The sequence below is a fragment of the Petromyzon marinus genome, chromosome 5, assembly GCF_048934315.1.
Source record: "Petromyzon marinus isolate PM22_M1 ecotype Great Lakes invasive population chromosome 5, UKy_Petmar_22M1.pri1.0, whole genome shotgun sequence".
In the NCBI taxonomy this organism is placed as follows: Eukaryota; Metazoa; Chordata; class Hyperoartia; order Petromyzontiformes; family Petromyzontidae; genus Petromyzon; species Petromyzon marinus.
In genome coordinates this window covers 8114563-8135092 of record NC_133671.1, presented here as the reverse complement: position 1 = coordinate 8135092, position 20530 = coordinate 8114563, and the positions used below count along the sequence as shown (strand labels likewise).

The 20530-nt window shown below is 47.2% G+C and overlaps 1 protein-coding gene across 1 annotated transcript; it reads left to right on the top strand.

Moving 5' to 3' along the window:
- The first annotated feature begins 1484 nt into the window (after positions 1-1484).
- On the top strand, positions 1485-5671 carry LOC116938991 (fucolectin-like). Its single transcript, XM_032946799.2, has 3 exons — positions 1485-1805; positions 3709-3982; positions 4973-5671. Coding segments are annotated over exons 1-3 (447 nt in total). The 5' UTR covers positions 1485-1804; the 3' UTR covers positions 5145-5671.
- Positions 5672-20530: the final 14859 nt, after the last annotated feature.

Sequence of the window (20530 nt, the reverse complement as noted above, 5' to 3'; positions counted from 1 at the left end):
GAGACACTACGTTTCGTAAAAAGTTGAAAAATTACACAAACACGTTAAAGTCACTGCCCTGTGGGGGGGGGGGGGGGGGGGGTGGGCTCGCCTTGGCAAAGAAGCTGAGGATCGACGGCTGACCGGAGGGCGGCATCGTCGCCACTCGCGACTACGGCAGACGCCCCCCGGGGCTTGCGTTTGGCCGGTGGGGGTGGCGCCCATCGTGTCGATCGCCGCCTGCTGGCGCTTGTTGACGCGAGTCTGGGCGGGCGGCGCGTTGCTGTCGGGATCACGAGTGGGCGGACTGAACAACAATAATAATTATTGACCTGATTTTTGCGGGACCCCGGGGTCCTGCCAAATGATTCATATGTGCAAGATTGGGAAGGACAGGTGAATGAAACAAGCACTGGAGACACCCAGAGCGTGGGAACTATTTGGGAAGACGTGACGTCAGATGGTGGTGATAGAGACTGTAAGAGCAGTCCTCAGAGGTTGGGTGTTGACTGCGCAATTGTTTTGGGGTGTTACAGCAGGAAGCAATGATGAGCTGTAGTGGCATCAACGACATGTCCATGATGACCTCTTGATCTGAGTATTGCGACAGAAAATTGGCTGATTTCCTGAGAAATACAGGAGGCCAATCCAATTCCCAGTGAGAATTCTGAGCCAAAAACCTGGAAATTTCGGGTTAGAATACCAGCCTTTCAACGAACACACACAATTTCATGTTGAGTGCATATTATGGTCTCTCGTCTGGTCACCAATGACTGCGCAAAAAAGCCATCACAAATATTTGGTCATGCCCTGAACTGAGGCAAGGTCACGTGTGGGTGGACTCGTGGGGGCCTCATAGGAGCCTCACGACAGCACGTGCGGAACACAGTTCTCCTCTGTGGGGATGTACAAAAGTGCGCTGTCTGCAATAATCACCATCAGTGACTCTGTGACAAGAGTAGGCCATTGTGTTCCTGTATCGTACCACAATACTATGGCTGAAATCTCAGATAGTTCCTGGTTCAAAATAGAAATGTACTCAGGGCCACAACTGGAGTGGCACTCACCATCTGTGGCGCCAATTCTACATTGCCCATGTAGGGGTCAATATTCCTATAGGATAAACACTGATTTAAAGCTTTCGTGACTGCATTGATTCATATTCTTGGTTCTTTCGGTAAAGTCACGTTGAAGGGAAACAATAAAATTATAAAATATATATAAAACAATAAAATTATCACGACGTTTCGACTGCAACACAAGCAGTCATCATCAGGTGTGAAAACCAACGGCAAAACCTGATGATGACTTCTTGTGTTGCAGTCGAAACGTCGTGAGAATTTTATTGTTTTATATATATTTTATTATTTTATTGCTTCCCTTCAACGTGACTTTACCGAAAGAACCAAGAATATAGTAGAGCCTATTTTATTGGCTCCAGAGGGATAATGGATCAAATTGACTCGTGATCAGGATTTTGAACTTTTCATGCTTCGTCTGTGGATCGCATATTTTTCCCAGTATCTTCCCGCTGAATTTTACCAGGACAAGGTGACACCGGAACAACAAAATCACTAAATGTCTAAGTAAGCATCGAACTGCTGTGTTGCAGATGAAGTGCATAGCCAGAATTTGATGTTCGTAATCACAACGGTTCTATATTTGTTGCAGGTGCAAAACTCTGGAGGAGGCTGCCCCAAACACCGTGGTGACATTTAACTGTAAAGGAGTGAAGGGACGCTACATCTTCATCAACTCCTCGAGCCCTGCGTGGTTGAGTTTATGCGAGGTGCAAGTCTCCACTGCTCCCCTCTTGGAAAATGAAAGTATGTGACGCAATTCTTTGGAGTTTATTCCTCCATACCAACCTGAACAGGCGGTTGTTTTTCCGTAACCTTTTATCATTCCTGTATTAACCGTGTTAAATTGACACAGCTTTGCATTAAGCACTGAACATTGAGCCAGTACTGATGAAATCCCAAGTCCACAGATGAAGCCAAGGTGTTGAGTGAAGTCTTAGCAATCGAGCGAATCATGACGGGCAGGTCATAGCCATGAGCTGTTGAGATACTGGGTTCGAATTTTAAGCTTTCATGAGATTAAACCAAGATCGGAAGTGTGGTGAGCTGTTGGTCTCAGCCTGATCACCGATGACTGCACCAAAAGTCTTATATTAAATTTAGATTGTGGATAACTTTATGTATACCAGGTCCCTGAACTGTTGATGTGAGTTTTGCCATGCAATGAACACTTTGCAGGACATAGTGGTGACTTTAGAAGTCATTCAGGAACACCATCTATCGGGGCCACTCTCGCAATCGATCGCGATCTTGCACTGCTCACCGCGAGCTCTACAAATAAAGATTGTTTTTTTTCCCGTGAAGACTTGTTTCACACAATTAAAATCTAACTAGGATCTTTATCAACGATCTTCTTGATTTGAAGCTTTCGTAACTGCAGGAATCCATACTCTTTGGTTCTTTCGGTAAAGTCACGTAGGTAGACAAAATAATAGATCACGACGTTTCGATCGCAACACAAGCAATCATCATCAGGTGAGAAAGCCGGCTGCGAGACACGGCACTATTTATAGACCCGGGACGGGGGCAGGGGGGCCGCCGGATCGGCAAGAGGGCGGGGCCAGAGAACGAGCGGGAGAGGGAGATGTTCCCCGACAAGGTACTGCACAGACCCGGGAGGGGGGGAGGGGGGAGCTGCCGCCGCACCGGGCAAAAGGGTGGGGGGCCAGAAACCCGCACAGACGCGCGGAAGAGAGAGAAGTGCACCGACCGCAACACAGGTGATCGTGAGAGACACAGAAACACCACAGCAAGTCACAGTCTACCACAACACGAGCATCTCCGCCACATCGAGGGAAAGTAGCAGCGGCGGCCGTGCCGGTGAGACATCCAGCACGCCAATGCAAAGACATGCAACCTGCCAATGCAACTCAGAGAGTCGGAAATAACTGCTAAAACTCGGAAGGTAGGAAGGAAACATCACAGCCAGTTAAGACTTTACCTGGTTAATAACGTCCTTCCAATGATTGCTCAGTCTGTACCTGTCTTCTCGTTGAAATTCTGTCTATTTTTATATATATTTGGATGGCTTCATGGACAGACCTTTGATCGTAACCCGAAGGTTTGCAGAGTGCCTTGGTCTCGGAAAAAAAACAATATCATGTGAGCCTACCGCGTTAAAACAGTGATCAGCTACAGCAGAGGTATATGGGTTCTGCCGTGTTTCAAATCTGCCTTGTATTCGCGAACACGGTCCGAGACATGTCGTTTCATTTCCCCAATGTAACTGCTGCCGCAGACACAACTTAGTTTGTAGACACCAGGGTATTGCAGTTCCCACTGTTGAGGATGCAACAAAGTCCCGCGTAACCTTGTACAGTCTCAGGCGATGCGTGCAGGTCGCTTAATTCAAATCGGAATGTGTGGGAAATGTGAGATAATGATGAATCAATGAATACCGCGCTCCCACCAGAACGGTTCTGCTGGGTAAGCTGCACGGGCTGCCGAGTGTCCATCCGGTGGAGAGAGCTCTGACGAGGCCACCTCGGCCATTGCATTCCGGTCACTCAACAAATCTACCTGCATACGTGAGGCCTGAGATTTCGAAAACAGAATATGTAGCCACCTCAACCTGGAGAACCCGGAGAAAAATCCACCTGGAGTCATGAGCCACCACTGAGTCCTTGTCATGAAAATTGTATTTGACCAGTGATCGTGGTGTACGGGGAGGCGATGCAGTCGAGCACAGCCGGGCCTGACCACAACGCGTCCAAAGCCATCGACAGTACAAACGGCACCAACTTCTGCAGTGGGATGTGCTGCGCCACCAGCTACGAGTGGGAGCCCTGGTTCTGCATCGCGCTTGACCGCGTGTACACGGTGGATGCCGTCAGCATCACCAATCGAGACGACGCAGAGGGCATTCGTATCTTTGGAGCGCACATTAAAGTGGGAGATTCGCCCAATCACAGCGAGAATGCATTGTAAGTAACAACAACAATACCGATTATTTACCCAGCAAAGCCTCGCCTGGTCACCCAAATATTTCAGAAGCGTCCTATATTGGGAAGTTTATCCATTTCCATGAATGAGTATTTTGGTATTTGGGTAGTACCTGGAGAAAACCCACACATTCGAGGTGATACTCAACATTACCATCTCCTGGTCCCCTCATGACCCAACATCTGTTTAAACTGGCCATGTGTGGTGATCTCATCCATTCCAAGTACGAACCAAACTTTAAACCTGCTTGGTTTCTGAGGGCTGGCAACTCGTAGTGAGTCAGTGTAATATTGGGCAGGTTTCCCGACACAAGCCTCTAACCAGTGGAGATCCCAGGACACAGCAAATCGGGGTGCCCCAAGGAAGGTACCATTCAGTATGGGAGGGAGGGTTTCCACATCCGCACCAAGTGTAAAACTTCCAGCAGTGGGATGGGATTTTGGAGGTCAGCTGCCCCCCAGGCTAGAGATATATGCAACTACAGCCGAGCATTGGAATGTTTGAGATGTGAAATGATGTGAGGCACTTTTGAGATGCTGGGGCATTAAACACCCAGTAAGTGTGAACCCTTTCCCTCAGCTGTCACCTGTCGATGCAAGGAAGCTATGATGACTCGTAGAATATTTCGTAAGTACCTCTTTCATGTGAACTTGATTGTTCCTTCAGCCATTACTGGGGGGAGGAGAGGGAGGGGGTACAAGTCCCCATAGGTTATTTAAAAAATAGAATTTCCACTGCTGAATGTGCCATGTACCTTGTTTAAATGTGAGCACTTAGAGGTTTTTGTGTATGAGAGTTGCCACAAAGCATTGCTTCAGAATTTTTAAGATTCAAATGCTTTTCGGAGTGGAGACAAAACTGCGGCTTTTGACGAATTTTGAAGCGTCTTGCTGCCACGTGTCCACTCGGGCTGTGTGCTCCTGGGTTGCGCGTTGCTCTGATCGCGGTCGCACCGCTGCGCTGTCTTCCAGGTGCGCAGGCGACATCTTCGTGACTCCGGGCCAATCGGTGCGCTTCCCGTGTCAATCACAGCTGGGCCGATACGTCTTCATCGTCATCCCTGGGAGGATGGACTCGCTGAGTCTGTGTCAGGTTAAGCTCGACGTGAAAGCCTATAACTTTAAGGTGAAAGTGGTTTACTAGCCTCAACGTTAATATAAAAGTGCTTTCTGGGCGACATCGGTACATCAGGTGAGGAGCGCCATGGTGGCGAGATGTTAATTACCTCGCCTGGCATACAGGAGGTTGTGGGTTTAATCCCGACCCCGATGCCTGTATATTTGGAGTTTGCATGTTATCCCTGTGGTCACGTGGATTTTTCTCCGGGTTCTCCTGTTTTTCCCTCCAAATTTAGAAACATGATTTTAAGAGTGTAAAGGAGAGCCGACACCAAGTTGCAGGGGGTTCGTCTTTTATTGCTTCCCCCAGTCCACACTCGTCCCCAGCCTTCTCTGTTAATTTCCCGCTAGTTCTTCCCCTTTCCCGCCAGTTCTCTCTCTTATATCTCCTCGCCTGCTCCTCCCCCTTCCACTGTCCCTGCTCCACTGTCCCCCTCCTTTTGGTGGGAATCCTTTCCCTGAAATCCCTTACATTCCCCCCCCCCCCGAGAAAAAAAAAACATCCTCGGTTTTGCCTACCCCATCGACCATTTCAGTCTCCACATGAGCCCCCCCCCCGCCCCCACTTACAGTGACAACAGCCCTTAACCCCCCCGCAATCATACAATTCAATGTAACACAACAACATCAATTGAACGGTCTGCCCGGGTCTCCAGACAGAGCCCCATAACAGCCCGGACATCCACAAGCTGCAGATGACTGCGGCGGCTCCCTCCCTCGGGAGGCTCTCTTGTCGCAGTCCCCGGTTCGGTGGTGCCAGTGTCGCCTTGTCCGGTACTACAGTCTCACATGGGGTGCTGTAGGTGACAAGGGAACACAGGTCAGCAAGTGTGATGGCATTGAGGCGGCGGAAATCCACGCAGAATTCCAGTGACCCATCTGACTTCTTGACTAGGACCACCGGTGCCCCCCAGGGACTTGAGGATGGGGAAATTATGTCGGTCCGCAGCATTTCCTGCACCGCTTGTTGAATGTGCCCTTTTTCCATTGGGCTCATTCTATATGTGTTTTGGCGCAGGAGTGCGGTGTCCCCCATGTCGAATGGTCCCTGGCTGAACACGTTGGAGAACTCCTGCAGCAATGAGTGCAGCTGGTGCTTCTGATTGGGCGGCAAATCCGACTCAGGCCCTGCCAACTGGTCCATCCACGAGTCGTCTCCTCTGTCCTCGCACTGACACTTCCTACAAGCTCTTACCCGATCCGGGGGACTCCTAGTGACAAGAGATTAACGTGGGCCAGAACCGTTCCCACCTGCACCGTCGCTGCTTTGTTCGAGGTGTTCAGCACTTGAATTAACAGATGCTGGTTCCCCTGGACAATAGTTTCGGCCCCCACCAGTGCGTGGCGATCCGTGGCGGCTGACGCCGGAGAGTGAGTCCGGCCAGGCTGTCACGAGGGAGGACCGATATCGCAGCGGTATCAGCATCTGGGCTGCCGGGGGAATGGAGACAGACTCACTGACCAGAGCCTGCACATACGGTACCCCGCCCGGCCGGCCCCCTCCGCCTTCAGGAATTGGAGATGTGTTCCCTGGACTTCCACCCGCCCATTGGCCAGATTGATTTTCATAGGAATTTGCCTCAGAAAGTCCGTCCCCAACAGGCAGGGCATGGGCAGTGTTGCAGAGACAAGGATGGGTTCTGCTACTGAAAGCTGCCCAATCTGTATCGGGGCTTCAACCTGGCCCAGAAAGCCCATACTCCCTCCAATTGCCGCGACAAACGTCGTCTTGATGGGGACTAAAGGGCGATTTTTATCCGGCAGCATCTCGTGCATGGTGCTCGAGATGATCGTGGCCGATGCCCCCGTGTCAACCAGGATGCGTGCCGACACTCTCGTGATTGCACCGACCAGGACCGAGGTTCCCGACGCAGCCGCTACCACCCACCTTGCCAGCTTCTTCCATTGTGTGGCTGAGTCTGGCCACTGACCAGGCGGCGGCTCGCTATCCTGCGGTGTATGGCGAGGTGACGGGGATGGATTTGAACGAGCCAAAGATGTGGTTCCCTCCTTTGGGGTGTGTCGCAGCAGGATGGATGCGCCCTTGTTACATGGGGTGGGATCCCCACTGGGGTGCGGGCTGGGCTCCCTGTGTAGTGCGAAGCGCCCCCACCTTGTGGTGTGGGGCGGCCCCGCCATTGTATTGGGGGTGGGAATTGGGGCGTGAGCCTTCCCATGAGCCCTTCCCCACCCCCTCCTCTTCCATTGTTGCGGGGGCATGGGCCCCCTTTATGATGTGGCCCTCCCGGTCCTGTCCGGCCGCATTTCGAGGGCGAGGCGGTGCACGAGACGGCTCCACGGCACACCGGCGATTGCGTGTGCTGCCTCAGCCCCGAGGCCGTTGACCCTGGAAACTCGCCGGCATTGCAGGTAAATAGCGACGTCACCCCGCACGGCAATGTTACTTTTGCAAATGACTCCTGATAGAGTGAGGAGTCATTTGCGCACTGCGCGCTGAACCCATCTCCTAGGTTTGAGTCCCAGCAGTGGCTAACGTCAGTGGTGAATGGGAGAGATCTGCACCAATCTTTGGCTTCTTCCCTTCTCAAAGAATCCCACAACCAATGTGGAAGTGGATTGTCAAAGGGATGTAAATTACATTGCATGCATGTATTCAAAATATCTTATGGAAATAAATAACGATGTAGTATTCAACCAATAAAGTTTCACTCCTTTTGAGGAGAGTCCTACGTGTGACCAGTTTCGAGTTGAGGGCGTGTTGTTATTCTTTGGACGTGACCATCCATCCTTTCAAATCATGAAGAAATTACTCTTATAAAAGCATAAAAAATTGCCTTTTTTTGGGTGGGACAAACGCAAACACGTAGTAACTTAAAAAATATAACGGTAATAGTTCACACTCAACTGCGGTATAGACGGACACAGAAATAGATTGTTCATCCTAACATGAACCCTGACACACTATACAGTGCATTTCGGCTCGATACAGGGCTGACAACATATAGTGTGGGTCATTTCAGGGTAGTCCATGTCCTGACATAGCCTGACCAATGGGAAACGATTTTGTATGCGGTCCCCTCAACCATGCATAGCACCAGGTCCAAGACTTTCACCCCCACCTGTGAGAACTGTTAGATTCAGATTCCCATCTATATACTGCATCTCAATCAGCCCAAACCTCCCGTAAATCATGTGACTTCTGTGTGGCCACTCCCACTCTGAATCCCTCTCCCCGCAGCCCACTGTGAAAACAGACGCTACTCCGTGCAGCAGCGTTGAGGCTCATATGTCGTCTCTTCCTCGTTAACCTCATCTCTCCTGACCCCTTTTACCATATTTCTCTGTTCCCTTTCCATCCCTTTTTCTTATTTCCTACCTCTATTATCTATTCTCATTCCTATTTCTTTTTCCAATATGCGTAGTATTCCATGGGTAAAATGTGGCCGAAACACATTGTTTTGACGATTTTCCCCATTCTTATTCAAGGAGACATCTGCTCTATTCACATGCACAGCAAAGAAGGCACGTCACAGCGTATCACTCACGCCCTCTACCACACAACACTTCGTGTCACTCCCCTCTTACTCTGTGCCTTCAATTTGCTACATTCTTCACGCTCATTCGGCTGCTACCTTTTATCTGTGATGCATGTGACGATGAATGATAATAATTCTGGTGATGATTGTCGCTGCTGATAATGATGGCTGTTGCAAATAATAATTGCTGCTGTTGGTGATAATGATAATTGGTACTGCCACTGACCATTTATGATTTTGGTGATTGTTTCTGCTAATTATGATCATTGTTGATGGTGATTTATGGTGCGAATGATAGCTGCTGCTGCTGCTGGTGATGATTGCTGATGATGATGGTTGCTGCTAATGATGATCATTACTGCTGCTGATGATGATGGTTGCTACAAATTATCATTGATGGTGCTGACGATCATGATTGCTGGTACTGATTATTTAGATTTCTGCTGCTGAAGCTGCTCTCCAACAAACCATATGATGATGATGATGCTCCGACTCAGCTGGTAAAACATCAAGGATATAATTATGACGATGACGACAGTGATGATGATGAAAACCCTATTGTAATAAGATTTAACAGCACTTAAATGTGCAAATACAGTAAGACACGTTCCTGAACGGCGTGATATTAAATCCGCGAATAATAATATTTAAATCTTATTAGATAAACAGGGTTAGACGACGTTAACATTTTACATCTAAAAAATAAAAGGGATATATTAATGAATACATGTAGTGACACAGCGCTGCCTGCTGTACAGCAGCTGCAACTGCAGGTGGACACCGCACACGCGCCATTGAGCGTGTGTGCTAGGTATGCCGGCAGGGCGGAGGAACTGGGACAAGGGTCACGGTAAACCTCATAGGAAGGCCCCTGGAACCTTCTGGTGGGTTGGAGAAGGGAGGCGCGGCTTGGGCGGAGCCAAACTGCACCGAGGGGAATAAAAGCAGCGGAGAGCGAGAGCTCGGGGCTGCCGGTTCTGGGAGTGGACTCGTCTCGTTGTCGCTGTCGTTGTCGCCGCATTCGTCGCTGCCGCCTTCGCCCAATCATTGCGCGGCCGGACAGTAGTAGGCTGATTAGGTCGACGCCGTGGGTGCAACGTGGGCAGGGTCGTGAGAGAGGGGGCCGAAGTTGGTGACGTGAACATAATAAAAGACGGTGCCTCCTGCGACTACCTCGTCTCCGACTGAGTGTGTGTGTGCGCCGCACGCCACCCGCACACGCACGCGTCGAGAGAGAGGGAGAAGAAGAAGAAGAAGAGACCTATCTTGATTTGAAGCTTTTGTGACTGCAGGAATCCATACTCTTTGGTTCTTTTGGTAAAGTCACGTAGGTAGAAATACAGCAGCACGATGTCTGCTGCCTTGTGAAGAGAAGCTGTTACCAGCAAGATATAATGCCCCATTAACACTAGCCGAAGTAATGTTAATGGGGTATTATAGTGTGAAGGTAATAAATAGCGTGGCATGTTAAAGGAAATGAACTTAGATTAGCATGTTGGATTATAGTGCAAAGTTAATGGGCTTCCGTAGCGCATAAGAGCTCAGATTAGCATGTAGGATTAGCATATGTATGTTGATGAGAGAAGCATGTAAAAGTTAATGAAACATTTAACAAGTTAATGTCAGTCTATGTGTAACCAAGAATAGCATGTTAAAGTTGATGAGAAAAGCATGTCAAAAATTCATGGAGCGAAGTTAATGAGAATATCATGTTAAAGTCAATGAGATATGAGCAAGTCGATGTCAGTCTATGTGTAATAAATAGCGTGGTATGTTAAAGTTAATGAACTTAGCAAAATAACGGCTCGGCGGAGAGAGAGAGAGAGAATATGTATTTTAATGAGAGAAGCATGTAAAAGTTAATGAAAAAATTAGCAAGTTAATGTCAGTTTATGTATAACAAAGAATAGCATGTTAAAGTTAATGAGAAAAGCATGTAAAAGTACATGAGCGAAGTCAATGAGAATAGCATGTTAGAGGCAATGAGAGATGGGCAGGTCGATGCGGTCATGCCGGTGGTTGCATGTCCACGTGTGACAAAAGCAGCCGTGTTAGCGGAGCACGCTCCTGCTGCGGAGCAGGAGCCTGCTGCGGAGCCGGCTCCTGCTGCAGGCTCCTGCTGTGGAGCCGGGCTCCTGCTGCGGAGCAGGAGCCTGCTGCGGAGCCGGCTCCTGCTGCGGAGCTGGCTCCTGCTGCGGAGCCGGGCTCCTGCTGCAGAGCTGGCTCCTGCTGCGGAGCAGGAGCCTGCTGCGGAGCCGACTCCTGCTGCGGAGCCCGGCTCCTGCTGCGGAGCTGACTCCTGCTGCGGAGCCGGGCTCCTGCTGCGGAGCCCAGCTCCTGCTGCGGAGCTGACTCCTGCTGCGGAGCCCGGCTCCTGCTGCGGAGCTGACTCCTGCTGCGGAGCAGGAGCCTGCTGCGGAGCCGGGCTCCTGCTGCGGAGCAGGAGCCTGCTGCGGAGCCGGGCTCCTGCTGCGGAGCTCGCTCCTGCTGTTGCGGATCTCGTTACTGCGAGGCTGGCTGCTGCGGAGCATATATTGGATATTATTGTCATTTAACTTACCTTTAATTATGAACATAATCATGTTTAAAAGTGCAAATAATAATAAGGTTTATAATGTACATAATTAACAAAAAAATTGTAACGGAAAGCACTCGCGTGGAAACAATGCGGCAGAATAACAGGGGGCCGCGTGGGCAACTTTTGTGGCCTCCGTATCTATGCCCCTCTTAAGCCTCAGGTCGTCGTGTGCTTCGGCCACGAATATTGTAAAATAAAACCCTGCTCATTTGAAATAACACTGCAAGAAATTTGTCACAAATTCGCAAAACAGCGATTATAAAATCCACGAATAGTAAAGGTTTACTGTATCCCATTGACTCCTTTACACCCATGACTGATGCGAGCGCTTGGTATTGTTGTGTGTGTGTGTGTTCACGGGGAAAAAACTGCGGTCTGCGAGAGGCAAAGTGATACTTTCGGTGCGGCTAAACCCACACGCATATTATGCAGCAGATCTTTGCTCATTATAAATACCGGATAGTATTCATATATGCAAATGAGCCTATGACCAAATCACTCAGAATTCACCAGAGCTGATCAGATCTCGTGAAGCTAAGCAGGGTGTGAGTGGATAGTGCTTGGATGGGTGAACAGTTTTTACGAGGTAATACAGATGTGGGATTGTGAGATTGCAATGTTGAGTGTCATCCCCTCGTATGTGTGGGTTGTTTCTCCAGGTACTCTGGTTTCCTCCTACGTGGCAAACACTCATTGATGGAAATGGCAAAACATCCCAAAATACAGGACGCTTCTGAAAGATATTTGAACCTGGATAGTGCTTGTGTAATGACAGCACGTGGCCTAGTGGCCGCAAATAATGATTGCAGCGATGAGGACAGGCAGGTTCAAGTGAGTTAACTGGGTGAGGAGTCAGCACGGGGGGAAGAATGGAGCGCACGAGGTGTCATTGAGGCTAGGAAAATCTCCGACAGAAGAGAGTTCGGGAAAAGGGGCGTGGCGGAGCCAAAGTGAGATATAAGGCAGTGAGCAAGGGGGTTCGAGGCTGCGGTGGAGATTCGGGGTCCGGACCGTCGTTGCTGTCATCGCTGTGGATTGCCCTCATCATCTCGGAAGGCTGGGAAGGGAGTTCTATATCTTCGCCGTGGCTACTACATCGATAGCTCCTATATAGTCAGCCATATAGTGAATGTCGTGTAGCAGCTACATAGTCACCCAGTTGTATATAGTCAACCTGCGTCCACCACCTGATAACATGTCATCGAGTCGGGTGGACTGTAAACATAATAAATATATACGTATATAACTTAAGCATGACAGCGTCTCCGAGTGCTACATTACACTTGGATGGGTGACCACCATGCACTAACAGGCTGTCGTAGGGACTTGCGGAGGTATGCAGAGGGCAGGGCAGTTGAATTCATTTCATGCACTGTACAGTAATACCTCGCTGAACACGGGGGTTACGTTCCTGGATAATGCCATTTTGGGCAAAACTGCATTTGACAATGAATAGACCTTATGGGAAAAATAGGGTGGCATTTCTGAGTCCAAAATTATCACCCCCTCTCTCTTTGTTTCACTAAGTATGTTGAACTTCTTCTGCACCGTATGTAGCCAGCTGTGCTAATCGGTGATACGAGGGAAGGACAACACATTAAACACAAAAAAGCAATGTATAGCGACTTAGTGTTAGTAGCTCAGCTCATTGGAGAGTATATTGAGTTTATTGATAATATTGATGTAGTTTATATTTTAGTTTTTTATCAGTTTACTATATGGTATTCATTATATAGTGTAATGTATACCCAGTTACTTTATGTTAATAGCTCAACTTATTGGAGAGTATATTGAGTACATTGATTATATTGATGTAGTTTATATTGTTTTTTTTCCATTGGTTTATTGTATGGTAGTAGGGTATTTGTAGTTCTTTAGAAACTCCTTTTTTGTTTTCTACATAATGCACTAGCTTGATACTCGGTGGTTTGGCTGCTGCAGTTATTTATTATTAAAATTTCCCTCCTTTTATTGCTGCTAATCCTACATAATACACTAGCACAATATGACTTTGAGACCCCCCACCACCTACACATTCCGCAAGGAGTGACTAACCCCATATTTTTCATTTCAAGCTTTCGTGACTGCAGGGATTCATATTCTTGGTTCTTTCGGTAAAGTCACCACGTAGAAGGGGGACAATAAAATAATAAAAATTTAAAAAACGCCACTTTTTTTCAAATTTTCTTGTTGTGGTTTTCACACCTGATGATGATTGCTTGTGTTGCAGTCGAAACGTCGTGATAATTGTATTGTTTTATATTTTTATTATTTTATTGTTTCCCTTCTACGTGGTGACTTTACCAAAAGAACCAAGAATATGAATCCGTGCAGTCGCGAAAGCTTTAAATCAAAATTTAACCGCCTCTATGGGGAGGGTTTCCACATAACTTTGAGATCCTTCAACAAACTCCGGGATGAGAAGGCTCAGCTTATCGAGTCTCTCACCTTTCTGAAGAGATGCCGCGACTCTGGGGTAATACCAATCGCATTTACACTGACCTCTGCTGATGTAATTTCTTCAAATGCGAAACGAATTCTTTCCAGAACTAGCTTAGCTCTTATCTCAGAGAAAATCAGACTTATACGCACCGAACTAGATCAGTTAGACAAGACACTCTACAAATCACACTTATCATTGACGGCAACAAATCGTGAATAGTCAAAGGAACGAAAGTTGAATCGGTATACAAATATTAAATCGCAAATCATTTATTTCACAAAAGCAAAGTCCGCAAATGAAGAGGTTTTACATTGGCAAACGATAATTAAAATAATCACACCTTCAGTGGATTGCTTAATGAAATATTTCATCGGTAAATATTTAACTTGCATTGTCTGACCTCGACGCACGTAAGCAGCTGTTGCCAAACACTCCACAAAGAATGGTGTTTAGCTCCTCGCGAAGGAAACTGGACGCATTTAATTACCGATTGGCTTCTGGCTACCTCACTGCAGCCAGTTTGCTGGTCACCATTTTCTCCACACTTGTGTAAGCATTGTGGTGGTGCTCTGAGCAAGAGGCAAACATCACATTGCCACAGCTGAGGCGAGTAGCCTCATTTTATTTCACCGTAGAAAGTCTCGCGTGAGTCAATTGAACACTTACCAAAAGGGTCCTGCCAGGATGCTTTGCCAAATAGAGGAGAACCATGCCCAACGCGGTTTCACTGAACGCATGTTTCGGCTTTAAAGGGTTTACCTAATGAGCTCTGTTTTTCACAACACAGGAGTGATGTTTTGGCTATACGCCATTTTACGCTGCTAAGATTTTCATCTCCGCGTAAAAAGAGTCGTGCCGTGAGAGTGCTATATCTGTTAGAAAGTGTCAATGAATCGAGTATGGAAACGACGTATTTGTAATTGACGTTTCCAGCCGTCCTCTGCCCGTTGAGACGAAGACGCCGCAGCTGCGCCGCCCATCTCTGTCTCGGTGACTTCACCAGCCGTGGTTCCTGTAACCGGGACCACGGATCCCGGGGTCGGCAGGTCCCGGGTCTCCGCCTCGTCGTCGTCGGAAGACGCCACAGGTTGGTTCTTCTTCTTGAGATGCTTGGACATTTTCGCTTCTCGTTGTATTTTCTTGTCTCAAGAAGAACCACTTCTGACTCCAGTTGTAATAAAGCACTTCCACGATGAACGTTGACTGGCGGCTTTAATTATTAACGACTACACAGCTCCACTCTCTCTCTCCCCGGATGGCTTCCCTCTCTCTCTCTCTGTTGCCGTAACGCGCGCTCTCCCTCTTCCACCGTAGCGGCGCGTCTCTCTCTCTCTCTTCACGCTCGCCGCTGGACTCCAGGCTCCCCACACCGACCAAGGGTCCTCTCGCTGCCTCTCCTTATATTGCCCTCGGCGGAGCTAAGCTCCGCCTCTAGCCACGCCCCCTCGTGGAACCTTCCCGATGGTTCCCGGACATATACCCACGAGCTCCGCCCGTTACCGTTGGCCCAGATGGAACCCTTCCTTCTTCATTGGATATTAGTTACCCAGCATTGACTATGCAATAACCCCTCGTCGTCCCTTAGATGGCGCTCTCTCATTACATATTTACCATGTGTTTTTTTCTCGTGCATTTTGTGTGTATTTTTTCATGTAATAATATAACATACTCAACAGTACAAGACAAATGTTCACATTGCCGCGTGCATCTAAGCGGTCCAGTCGTTGAGGACAATAGTCATTTGAACGCCTAGATGTCGAATCATTCACGTTGAAGTGACAGTGTTTGGGGCGAGCGTCGGGCTGGAAATTCACCATCACGGGCGAGCGCTCGGCGTGAGTGCCGTGGTGCGGAAAGAGTCATGGAGACGAGGTTTTTGTGCTAAGGTGAAATTTTAAAATAAAAAATTTACACACACACACATTCTTGGTTCTTACGTTAAAGTCACCTAGATAGAAAATGAAAATTAAATTAAATATCCATTGAAAATAATGAAAAGCAAAAAACCCACGACGTTTCGATCGCAACACAAGCGGTCTTCATCAGGCGGAGAGAAAAGAGGGGGCAAGCCTCCAAATGCAGCTGCTCATAAGGGTTTGCCAAAGTGAGTGGGCGGGGGTCGCGAGTTGCGAGGAGAGCCGTACGGCGTGAACAGCATGGGTGGGGCAGCCAGTCAGCCAGTGTTAATGTGACTTTCCCGAAAGAACCAAAAATATTAATTCCTGCAGTCACGAAAGTTTTAAGTAAAAAAACACACACACACACATGAGAAATAGAGAGCGACCCAGCAGCCTTTAGCATGATAACAAAGACAAAAATCGTGTAGAATTAGTTCAATAAAGAGGGAAGGAGTGATCATTTCGGCCCCAGAAATGCAACCCTATTTTTCCTGTAAGATCTATTATTTGTCGAACATGGTTTTGCTCTACACGGCATTTTCCAGGAACTTAACCCCCATTTTCGGCAAGGTATACCTACACCTCATTGCTGAGAAGTATTTGTGTGCATAGGAGGAAACCGGAATGCCTGGACAAAGCCACGTGTGCCTATAAACACTTGAAAAACCTGGAGAGGTCAACAGCCTCCTTTTTGTAGACTTCTTATGGCTATCTCCTAGTGGAGCAGGTGGGTGTTTCACTCACTAGGATGATCTCTGTAAACCACAATCCATGCCCACAAGTACAGAACTACAGGTGCCCTAGATCCGTGGATAGAACCTCAGTCGGCATTCGGCGCGGAATGAATCACCCTACGGTGATTCCATCGTTCATCATGATTCGGGGTTATGGTTTCATTCAAAAATGGATTCTAATTATTCCAGGTTTCACCGTCATTTATTGTTTCTCATTTGTACTGCTCTGTGCGGCTTTCCAACATCGTACATAGTCCATGGTCACGTGTGCATTTGATGCGCGAATAGTGAGCAAAGTAATCAATTTTAATCGTGGAGTTGATGTATCTTCCCACTCGTAATTCCCAGTATAGAACCTGGTTTAGCCAACTGGCTGGTGAATCCGTAATTTTAAGTTTTTAGAAATCACTAAAGCTTTTGCAGCTTTGCGTATTCATGAGGTGGAGTGATGGCTGGGCACAATGGTGCTATTTTAATTTCCAAGTTGATTTTATTTAACGAGGTGAGAACTCAAGAGACCAGCTTGAGTCTCACTTGCAAGAGTGACCATGGTCACCAACATTAACACTAAACGGAATAAAGTACTAGATTGAAGCAAATGGAAACAAGAACATGAACACCCGTTGTCGCAACCATTGGAAAGATGTTCTGAATCAAACCAAACATTAAACTAATTTTCAAGGGTACAGTATATTTTTAAGTAGTGGTATCCCAAACTTTCGCAGCTGCCTAAATTCCCTATTCACACCATCAATATGTGGGCTCCCCCCTCTCCCCCTCGCCTGTCTGCACATGCCCCCCCCCCCCCCCAGTACATCGTCCTTCATTCTAAGTCCGCCAATGAAATGCTAACTTTTATGCTAATTCATTTGTCAGGGCGCTCTGCTTCCTCTCACACAGCTTAGAGGTCGCGGTCTGAGCTTGACTGTGTTCACTCCAGCGCTGTCCTCTGGACAATCTGGTCCCTTCACTCACTCCACTCACTCCACTCACTCCACTCACTCACTCACCCACTCCACTCACTCACTCCACTCACTCCATTCACTGCACTCACTCACTCTACTCACTCACTCCACTCACTTACTCCACTCACTCACTCCACTCACTCACTCCACTCACTCACTCAATCACCCACTCCACTCACTCACTCCACTCACTCACTCCACTCACTCCACTCACTCCACTCACTCACTCACTCCACTCACTCCACTCACTCCACTCACTCCACTCACTCCACTCACTCCACTCGCTCACTCACTCCACTCACTCACTCACTCCACTCACTCACTCCACTCACTCCACTCACTCTACTCACTCACTCCACTCACTCACTCCACTCACTCACTCCACTCCCCCCCCCCCCCCCCTGCTGCTGGTCCGTCATGGTCCCCACCCGCTCCTGGTCCATCATGGCCCATGCACCTCGTACGTATATCGTGCTCATTTTTATACTAATTCCTTTGTCAAGCGTTTTGCTTCCTCCCACACAGCTTAGAGGACGCGACCTGAGCTTGGCTGTTTTCACTCCAACGCTGTCCTCATGACAGCACGGTCCCTTCACCTGATGAAGGCCACTTGTGTTGTGGCCAAAACGTCGTGAATTTTTTTTACGTGACTTTACCGAATAGAACCAAAGAGTATGTTTTATATATATTTTATTATTTTATTGTTTCCCTTCAACGTGACTTTACCGAAAGAACCAAGAATATGAACACATAAATCAATGTTAAGTAATAATTTCCTGTAATAAATGTCTGCTCTGGGCAGATTATATTTTAGAAGTCAGAAGTGTGGATTTCCTGAGTAAAGCCCAATACGCTAAAAATAATTTATTTTTCAAGGGCGACTTGGCCCGGAAGACTGACCATAGTACTATTACAATTACAGAAACATATAAACAGATATAGGATGACTGTTGTACTCATGTAAGCAGTAAAAAACTATTAAATTAAAGTGAAGTCATAAATAATTCACAGCTTTAGTATCAAATTACGATTGAGATGGGAGAGTAACCAAGTACGTGTGTGGAGCGATGTCATTCTAGGTATTTGGGATATTTACAGAGAACGAGATGGGAACCACGAGAGGGTTTTGTAATCAAAATAAGGTACTTTAGCGTTGTGCGGCATCTAAGATATCGAGGGTTTTGATCCTGAATGTAAACAGTGGATAGGGTTAGGGACCGAGTTACGTGCGTATGTTTTAAATATTAATTATGGCTCAATGAATATCCTTCTGAGTTGAAAGAGGTGATAACTAATCTTGGAGAAAGATCACAGCGATGAGTGGAACAGTGTGTAAGATAAAGTGTAAGGCAGAATGAATGATTAGATTGATCAATGTCCAATTGGTTTTCGAGGTTCATTCGTATATGATATCAGCACAGTCTAGTAGAGGCAGAGGTAGCAGCTATCAATTGTTTAAGTGTCAAGGATGAGAAGCAAGATTTGTTTCCATAAAAAATTCCTGTCACCGTTCTTAATTTTTACTCTAAAAATATATCCACATAAAGAGAGAACTTGAGGTGAGAATAGAGCCATAATCCAAGATAGTGTAAGGAAACATTAAATTGTTGTGCTGCAGAGAGCGGTTATGGACATGTAATGAGAGCGCCATCTCCTGTATTATGTGATTATGTGGGGCGTTGCTTGCTATGCAGTTATGGGTTATCTGGGGTAAGGGTTTACATTTAGAGCAAAGGTGAAAAGGGCGGAGCCACCCGGGAAGCCTCTGGAACGTTCCTGAAGGTTCTATGAGGGGCGTGGCCAGAGGCGGGGCTTAGCCGCCGGGGAGCGTATATAAGCGGGGGCCGGGGCAAGATGCGAGGTCGGTGCGTGAAGAATCAAGAGGAGCTCTCCGTCGCTGCTGCACCGCCATCCCCATCGGCCACGTGGCGGCTCGACCTCCAGCCGCTCAACCTCTCCCTAGCATGCCGTCAGCCAGCGACGTGTTAGAGAGCGGGGTGAGCGCCACGTGGCGCGGGGCAGCGAAGCCGCCTGGGCGGCAATCATTACGAAGTGAGAGAGAGACGAGAGACAACCAAGGTGTACCGAAGATTTATTAATAAACGACTTAAGTTCTTATCGTGTCGGAGCCACTTATTGCAGACATATTGCAGTGGCTCTGATATGTAGCAGTGCTGCAAGTCGAACATTGTGCCTTGTTTGCATTCTGGAGGAGTTTCAAGCCTATAGCGTTGTTTTGAATGGTTGTGAAGTCATCTTGTAGGTTTAGTTGCTACATTAACAGATGAGTTGATGCTCTGGAGACTTGAGAGATCATTGACTGATGTTTAGTCACCAGGTCGATGATGGCATGACTCGTGATTTTTCACTTAAGAGAGTGGACCCCGTGAAGGCTGCCATCTTTCACTCCTGTTATCGAACGCATGTCCTATAAATCTGGCTACTTGAGTTCGATTCCTGTACGTAGAAATGACGAACATTAGTGGAGAGTGATCAATCTAAACCATGAATAGTACTGCAAAGATGTAACACGCAAACTGCTTGCAACTCATTGCCACGTCATCAACGTCAGCCCACCAATATTGAAATCTGGTAAAGGATTTGTCCTCGTCATCATTCGCAGCAGCCAGCTTTATCCACTGCTGGATGTCTATCCACAGCAATTTTTATTAACCAAATAATACATATTCTTGGTTCTTTCGGTAAAGTCACGTAGAAGGGAAACAATAAAATAAAACTATGAAATTCTCACGACGTTTCGACTGCAACACAAGCAATCATCATCAGGTGTGAAAACCACAAGAAAATTTGAAAAAAGTGGCGGTTTTTTAACGTTAGCACCACGGAGAGCGATTTGACAGTTTGTTCAGATGGACGAGTCCATCTATGTTCGGAAAAAGGAGGGGGGGAGACGAAAAATAATGGATGCAGTCTAAAAGCCATTATTTTTCGTCTCCCCCCACTTTTCCGAACATAGATGGACTCGTCCATCTGAACATACTGTCAAATCGCTTTCCGTGGTGCTAACGTTAAAAATAACCGCCACTTTTTTCAACTTTTTTTGTTGTGGTTTTCACACCTGATGATGATTGCTTGTGTTGTAGTCGAAACGTCGTAAGAATTTTATTGTTTTATATATTTTTATTATTTTATTGTTTCCCTTCTACGTGACTTTACCGAAAGAACCAAGAATATGAATCCCTGTAGTCACGAAAGCTTTAAATAAAAAAAATCAAATAATACATATTACATACATCGTTGGAACAATGTTACGAAAAAAATAGTTATTCGAAATA

Excerpts from the sequence above, each read along its gene's own strand:
- LOC116938991 (XM_032946799.2), top strand. Across the intron at positions 3,983-4,972 it reads AATCACAGCGAGAATGCATT|GTGCGCAGGCGACATCTTCG; the intron begins GTAAGTAACAAC and ends GCTGTCTTCCAG.